This window comes from Rhodamnia argentea, chromosome 2 (assembly GCF_020921035.1).
Source record: "Rhodamnia argentea isolate NSW1041297 chromosome 2, ASM2092103v1, whole genome shotgun sequence".
NCBI classification, from domain to species: domain Eukaryota; kingdom Viridiplantae; phylum Streptophyta; class Magnoliopsida; order Myrtales; family Myrtaceae; genus Rhodamnia; species Rhodamnia argentea.
The window spans coordinates 608,222-616,581 of NC_063151.1; the positions used below are offsets into that span (position 1 = coordinate 608,222).

The 8,360-nt window shown below is 44.5% G+C and overlaps 1 protein-coding gene across 1 annotated transcript; it reads right to left on the bottom strand.

Moving 5' to 3' along the window:
- Positions 1-469: 469 nt before the first annotated feature.
- On the bottom strand, positions 470-4,619 carry LOC115751648 (wall-associated receptor kinase-like 14). The gene is made up of 3 exons (XM_030689598.2): positions 3,491-4,619; positions 1,983-2,060; positions 470-1,861 (listed from the first exon to the last, which is right to left on the bottom strand). Exons 1-3 carry the CDS (start codon positions 4,263-4,265, stop codon positions 576-578), a joined length of 2,139 nt encoding a protein of 712 aa, XP_030545458.1. The 5' UTR covers positions 4,266-4,619; the 3' UTR covers positions 470-575.
- Positions 4,620-8,360: the final 3,741 nt, after the last annotated feature.

Sequence of the window (8,360 nt, forward strand, 5' to 3'; positions counted from 1 at the left end):
GGCACCTGAACCACCTTCAACCAAGGTGAAGCCTCATAGACCTAAACATAAAAGATTAGGGGTTTACATTAGGTTCCGTTGAAGTGGCTATATTTCCAAACTTTGTTGTTGATTAAATTCTGACATGGTTTGTATATGTAAAATTTTGTTTGAAGTAAAGTTTTCATTGTTTCTTATCTATCTGTGACATTTCCTATTAAGAGTTATCACAGAATCTATCTTCTTTAATAAAAAAATCGATGAACGACTTTCGATGGAAAGTACTTCGCCAAGGGATCCAATTCGCACGGGAGTTCAAACTAATCTTTTTCTCATGGAACTTGTGATCTGCCCTTCTCATCTCTCCTCCTAGTTACTTTTTTCAAATCCTCCTCTCAATTAATCAAGAATTTACAACATTAATTGTATGAATGGAAAGGGAGGAATTACTTTATTTTTGGGGACTACTCCAAAAGAAATATTCTAATGGGTCTATAATCCAGCAAGTAAGAGAGAAAGCTTGATTTATTGAATTACACTAGTGGTGTTTTGACAGGGGATGTAAAAGCTTCGGATCGATGGAAGAGGCACTTAAGTCACTGAATCGCCTTAGGGAGTAAACTGTTTGATGAGGGAGAGTTCTCTTCACTTATACATGAATCTTTCATTGATGCTGCCGAATTATCCGCTGCGCTCCCGGTTGAGCTCATGGTGCTACCTCCGCTTTGATCGCCGACATTGATCTCCTTTCTAATCTCCGGTTCGGCTCTCTTTTCGGGACAAATTAGCAACTTCTCGCTGATACTGCCCGGAGAAGAGGAGCATGAAGACGTCTCAGACAAAGTCGTGCCGCTTTTCGCTTCGGAAGCAGCCCATCTACTGAGCCTGATCCGGTCCAATTCGTCCGCGACTTCCTTCATGGTAGGCCTCATGTCCCGGTGAGACGCGAGGCACCGGAATGCCACCTCGGCCACCTTCTGCACGGACAAGTACGTCCACTCGTCCTTGTGCACGTTGAGGATGGGGTCGATGATCTCATCCAACCGCGCCCTCCCAATCCTATCCGTGGCCAAATTGGCCAAGTTCACTTCGTTCTGAGGCCGCGAGAAGTCCACGACCTTCAACGACGTGATGATCTCCATGAGTACTACGCCTAAGCTGTAGACGTCCGACTTGTCGGAAAGATGGAAATCCTGATGGTACTGGGGATCGAGATAGCCCGGGGTGCCCTGCGGGGCGGTCGAGATGTGGGAGTCCTCGAGCATGCCGAGTCTCGAAAGGCCAAAATCCGCGACCTTGGACATGAAATTGTAGTCCAAAAGAATGTTGCTTGACTTGACGTCTCGATGGTATATTGGGGGCTTAATGGAGTGGAGATGGGCAATTGCTTGAGCAGTTTCTATGGCGATTTTGAGTCTGATCGGCCAGGCAAGTCCTTGACCCCTCTCCCTGTGCAAATGCTGGCACAATGTGCCGTTGGGCATGAACTCGTAGATGAGGATCTGCTCACCTTTCTCGATCGAGCAACCGAGGAGCTTGACCAGGTTGGGGTGGCTCACGGACGACAGGAGCTTGATCTCATTCATGACTTGCTCGACGCTGTCCCTCTGTTTGATCCTCTTGATGGCGACCCACTCCTCGTTGCCGTTCAATTTCCCCGCGTAGACTGTCCCGAATGCCCCGGTCCCCAACCTCTGCCTCTCTGCGAAGTAATTCGTGGCTCTCTCGATCTCTTTGTAGGGATAGAAGGTGATGCTGCTCCGGCCCGAGGCCTCGGACAGACGGCGCTGCACAGTGAGTTGAGCTTTCCACTTGTTCCGCCGTCGAAAGAAACAGCAGATCAAGCCCAAACTGATCATGAGGGAAGCCCCAACCACAACACCTGAAAACAAAGAAAATAGATGACATGAGACAGCATTTGAACAGGTATCGCCATGAACATTCCTATTACTCACGTGAAGTTATGATCATTTAATCAAATTTGACAGGAAGGAAGAAATTACCTCCAACTAGAACAATTATTCTGGTGGTTCCTCCACATTGGCCAGAGAGATACTTTGCAGGATTGCACATGAATGCGTCTGCTTGCAAGACAAAAATAAGAAAACGAGGTCAGCACTCAGCAGGATGAGGATTTTCGCAATCACGCACACAAAAACAGCACTGACATTTTTGACTCGATAAGCTCTTCGGAGCAGCCACGATCGGCACGATCGAAATCGATTCCCCATAAAGCCTAAGTTCCGGTATAAGCACAAAAGTTAAGAAGAGCTAGCTCGACGCCGAAAACATAGAACTAAAAGGAACAGTCAACTATCATCAGCTACTAGAATCCACGCGGATTTCCGTGGCGATATACGTTAGGAGATCCCACTTGTGGAGGGTTAAGTTCAAAGTTGTCGATCACAAGTGCCCTCCAAAGTCAACAGATTCTGGGCTTCGGATGGATCCCTTTGGAGCAAATTCGGCATCGTTCAAAAGAATCCACGCAGATTTCCGTGGCGACATCCGTTAGGTGAAACAGCCCATCCGTGAGCGCGACGGGCTCTCCCTTCTCTCCTCCCCCACGCGTGCCAGACAAAGGAGAGGACAATAATGGCGGGTCGTTCTTTAACGAATCAAGAAGAAAAATGGGACGCCGACCCACATATTATATCCCAATTTTGACCCGACTTTAGGACGAAACTTGGATTAAGACAATGCTAATTGTCTTTCAAGGGTCCCCCGTGTATTATTGTCCGAGCGCTAATGGGGTCGCTGTGCGTTTACTTTTTCTGCGTTTTAGTGGGCGAACGTGCTCGTTTAACCAAACCAACCCACCACGCCAACGAAATTCCATGCTGCTGCGTCAAGAAGGAGATGATCTCGTCCTCGACAGAAAATGCGGTCTCGTCCGGCCACGAGCTATGATGGCATCCACTTGAATAGGACTAGAAACGGCATCCCGTCCCCTCGACTCGATTGAATCCGCAGCCGAATTCGTGCGGCGTGCTTTATTCCCAAACGGTGATATGGAGGAGTTATTGCATGAAATTTCGTATACATACTGAATTGAATGCGAACATTTATAGAGGTTGGTCTCACCAAACTCCATTTATGCTAGAGCAGTAACATTGATACCTAGAGCCATCAGGATAGGTTATGATGCTAAAGCTGGGTGTGGTTCGCAATTATCGGTTGACTTTAGTGAAAGAAAAAATTAGAGTTATATCGATAATTTATGGTTGGAGAGAGGCTTTCGTGAGAATTTAATTCTTATATTGTCGTTCGCACGAAAGAAATTACCGGGCTACGATAAGGTGCAGCCGCAATTTCATAGGGGAAGTAAACATTGTAGACTCACCTGATTAGCATAGCAAACGGGTCGTATTCTTAACCTAATACCAGCCGCTGTGACAATTAGCATATTAATTTTTTTTAATCTCATTTAAGCATTTTTAGCACGAATTTTCAATTTAATCGCAGAAGATAATTGGTCAAAACAGTCAGATAATAAAACCCTCCAACTAACCTCTCTGGCAGCCGGTGCCGGCCAAGAACCCGTCGCCAAGGAACCCCTCCTTGCACTTGCACCGGAACCCATTTCCGCCGCCGTTCGGCAGCCCCAAGAGCTTAAAGCAGTCCGCGTCCTCGGAGCACTCGCAACCGTCGCCGTTCAGCCACCACACCAGCTGTAGCATCTGGATGCCCAGCGACACCGACACGTTGTTCTGCTGTTCCGCCGATATCGCTGACAGAAAGTACTGGCAGCCGAGGGAGAGGAGCCTACTGCGGTTGAGAAACGTGGCGGTGTAGCTGTTCGCCTCCTCGGAGAAACAGCTCATGCTGGTGTTGGTCTTGTTGCTTGGCTGGCAGAGGGACTGGAAATGAGCCTGGATGACCTTCGTATTGGGCACATCGCAGGGGGAGGCCTTCGTGCAATTGTTGAGCAGGATCGCGTTGTTCCCCATCGGCGCGTAGTTGCTGCCGTAGAGCTGCTCGATGGACCCGAACGGGCGGTCGCACTTGGCCTCGATGGTGATGGTGACGGCGTCTGGGCCAGCGGACTGCACTAGGAAATCCCCCACGAGGGCGTTCCCGTCCTCCGTGCAGTTGAGCTGGATCGGGCAGCCCGGGGAGAACCCAAAAGGGTACGTTAAGTTCTGCTTCGCGGGCATGCCAGTGCCGCAGGTCTGGCTGCAGGACGGCTGGACGGCTCTACGCCCCTCCGCCGTGATAATAGGCAAGACCACGCCGGCCAAGAGGAGGAGGGTGGACAGAGCGGTCTTCGGGATCATCGGCCACATCGATTTGGATGGCGTCGCGGTGTCTAGCGAGATTGCGGGTCGGTTTTATCAACGAGAAGCATGAGGAAGGACCGGTAACTGTCGGAGAGAGGAGCAAGGCACTCCCCTTTTCAGCGGATTAGGTTTGGTTTTTAGGCAGGGGATCGTGCTGGGGAAGAGAAGAAGAGTTAGAAGAAGGAGAGGTGTGGGAATCTTTGGAGAGTTGCTTAGGACAGAGAAGTTGTCTTTTCGCGTTCGAGGGAGCAAATATAACGGAAAAGCTGAAATGGAAAGAAACAGCGTTCAAGAGGACCAACGGGGTCGTGGCTCAGGATGTGCTTGTACCCATCAATGAGACAGGAATTAAGGCTGAGTCCTGGTTGAGCAAGCAAATGATTCTCCGTTCTTTTAAGGGGATTATGTCAAGTTGGGGTTTATTCAATTGCCATTTGGGTCCCCTAAGCTAGTCAAAATTGACACTTTGACCGCGGGCAAGACTGGAACGGTGGTTTGTCATTTTGAACACCCTCTTGAGAAATATTCATGGAGGAAAGGACGGGGAATAAAAATAACCCATCAATATTGAACATGATAACAAGAATGAATAAAAAATGACCCGATTATATTTTTATGGAGAGCTTCTAGATAAGCTAGCCACGCATCAACCCCATTAAAGCAAGAACTCAAGCCATTACCCAATAGCGACCAGTCACTTCGAACACAACATCATCTTGCCTTCAAATTATTCGGCCATTATGGAATATGCATTTGGTCGTCTGGATTTCTAACTAGGACATGACTGGATAAGATATGATATAAAATTTATGGATTTTGCTATATTATATCTATTATTTGTTGAATCCCAGTAATAAAATTGACTATTTTCACATCATATTTTGTCCATTGCTTAGTATGAACGGCATAACAGTGTAAATGAACATAGAAATTTCACAAATGGAGATGGTAAGAATCTCTCGCTACACTCTTGCCTACTTTATTTTTATTTACTTATTTTTTTTTGTTATTTTTCCTTCTCTTTTTTATTTTTTAATTTTTTTAGTTTTCTTTAATTCTCTTTTCCCCTCCTATCATTTTAAACTACACTAATATGCCTAAATTACCTAAAATAGTAAATAAATATAAATACAAATACTAATAGAAATAAATAAAAAAGAAAGTGTTGTTATTTTGTATTATCTATATTAGAATATATAATTTTAACTTTATTAATTTAAGAATTTTATTATTCGAGAAAAATAATTTTATATTATGAATAGGAGAAATCCGGTCTACCTTTATCTCACCTCCTCCATTGGATAATTTTATTCGAGATATATCCCTCTTATATGTTACATCCCAACTTATCATGCTTTGGGTAGGCACCAAATATAGGATTGAAAAATTTTGATCATATCCTGACCACCAAAAAGCAGGCGTTTGTTCCAAAATGCTAACGCCCCTCATTAAAAACAGCGATCCATTCTTTCCTCTGTGTGCACTGTCATGGCAAGGGATAGTGGCATCGGCAGCTACTGTGGCCATCATGGGGAAAGTTATAGAGAAAAGCCAGGGTTTGGAGGGTTAGATATTCAGATAATTCGTTGTCCAAGTATTTTTAAAAATTCGAGGGAAGGTTGCAGAGGGTTTTAGTTTAGGTACTTAAAAAAAGAACATGTTCATTAAACGGCAGTTTGTGTTTTCTTTGGCTATTGAAGCAATTGGCGCGTCGAAATCACATTCGATTATTTTATCACCGAGTGCTTATCTTTTGAATTTAACAGGTTGATCTGATGAAAAGCAATTTCAACATGTGGGCCAAAGAAAAAAACAATGTTCGAATCGATCGGGCTGCTAGCTCCTCCTTTTCACCTTTTTTGTTTGCTTCCCCTTCTTTCTTGGATTTTATCTTGTGAGGTGGTAAATTGGAGGAAATGGGTTTTGCTAGCAATGTCGTACAATCAAATTCTCAACGCCAAAATAAAAATCCATGTTGGAGCTTTGGATTCAAAGACTCGGTCGACGGGGACACCACCTTCATAGATCACGTAGAGACTCATCTATACTTAAGAGAAAAAGAAGTCTTCGTGCCGGTGCCGCTCAAAGAAAAGAAAAGAGAGAGAGAGAAAATAAAACATAAAAAATAGAGAGCCGTGTTCCGCTGGACAGTGTTTGTTTGTTCTACAGTTCTACTTAGTGTTCCTTGTCTTGGATTTTTCCAACGTAATAATCACTTTGTAATAATTGAAAGTTGAATATTCACTGCACGACGTCGTTTTCACGGGGCTCCCTCACTCCTCTTCTGTTTGGTTTCTTAACACTCCATGTCTTGACTCTTGAGCCGCATATATATATATATATATATATATATATATATATATATATATTATATATATATATACCAAATATTTTTTTTTAATAAGCATATAAATGGTTGGCAACCGCTTGATCACGTGTTACTGTTACCGAATGAATTAAATTTGATGAAGTTTGAACAAAGTTCGACCAAGTAATCAGGAGAAGTTAAGGGCTGTTCATGGATACATACGAGGAAATTCTAGCTTCCGAGTTACATCCCGCGTTGACTTCTCAACTGTGAATGAGCTTGAAGGGGAAAAATACCACAAAAAAAAAAAAAAAGAAATTCAGAACTTATTGTACTTGTGTCAAATTTAGTTTTAAACTTTTCAATTGTACCACTTAAGTCTTAAACCTTTTGACGTTTTGTCAATGTAGTCAATCTAGCTAGTTTTCACAAAAAAGTTGACATGAATGTCAATCGTCCTATGTGGCACGATTGATCTTGACGTAAATAAATTTATAGCTTTTAATATTCTTCTTTTCTTTTTCTTTTTCTTTTTTTAATTATAGCTGCAAAGGTCGCAACCCTCCCCCAGTTACAAGGGTTGAACCCTCTCCCAGGCCACAGGGGTCGAGCCCTTGCTGGATATGGTGGGGGCCGCCCTCGTTTGGGTGAGGGTTGCCCTCATTGGATTTAGCCAGGGCTTGACTCTCACAACTTGACCTCACAACCTGGGTGAGGGCTGCCCTTGTGGCTTCTATCAAGGGCTCAAACCTCATGGCTGAGCGAGGACTTGGCGACCCTTGCCCATGGCCGGCGATGGCCCGACCAAGGGCTACGATCCTCACTAGCGCTTGGCGAGGGATTGGCAAAGGTCATTGGTCACAATGAAAAAAAGAAACAAAAAAGTTAGAAAATTGTAAGATTTATGTATGTCGGTGCCGGTCGTATTACGTAAGACGGCCGGTATCCATGTCGCCTTAATTTGCCGCGAAAATTGGTCGGATGAACTACATTGACAAAATGTGAAAATGTTTAGGACTCAAGTGGTATAACTGAAAGGTTGACTAAATTGGTATAAATATAATAAAATTTAATTTTTTTTTTGGCATTTTTCCCGAGCTCATAGGCTTCAAGTTCTTGCTTCCTTTCTTCTCGGAAACCATTTGTACAGTCTTAGTAGCAGAACTGAGTGGAGTTTGTTCAGTCATTTTCTCTTCTTCCTCGTTCACACAGCCCCAGAGAGGTTCTAGCCTAGCTCGCGTGTCAGGATCCAGTAATCTCAACTGATGGGCTCTGGCCCCTGGGCATGCCATGCACATATGACCTCTACATTGGAAGGGTTCTTGCTGGGACATCGAACGTCTATTGCGGATGCCGAACATTGATCCTTCAACGCAATTAAGTTGTATAAATCATCAGACTCGACATTCCTTCATTTTTGCTCCTCTGATATATAATACCGACACTACATTTAGGGTTGCAAATGAAATGGCTAAATGATACCATAGGTCAATTTGTCGATCACCGGGTATGTCTGGCCAAATTGCCACCAAGCAGGTGCTACGTCATTGAATTCCACCAATTTTTCTATCAATTATGGTGGCTTGGAACGATAAGCTCTTTCTTTGCAAAACAGTCTCGACCTGCCAATTCTGCCCCCGTTTGTGATTCATCAGCAATCACCTGGTGCTCGAGCCCTTGACACTCACGCTCGCAACATCGACGCCATCTGGAACTTGACCCCTCCTTTCTTGGTGCACGAGACACGGCGGTAGAGGACCGGGATGATCCCGGCCTTGGCATCTCCGATTTTC

Bases quoted from the DNA above. Each gene is read 5' to 3' on its own strand.
- LOC115751648 (XM_030689598.2), bottom strand. From the start codon at position 4,265: ATGTGGCCGATGATCCCGAAGACCGCTCTGTCCACCCTCCTCCTCTTG. The intron at 2,061-3,490 runs GTTAGTTGGAGG...TCTTGCAAGCAG, and splicing joins CGGCACCGGCTGCCAGAGAG to ACGCATTCATGTGCAATCCT. The intron at 1,862-1,982 runs GTAATTTCTTCC...CTTTGTTTTCAG, and splicing joins AATAATTGTTCTAGTTGGAG to GTGTTGTGGTTGGGGCTTCC.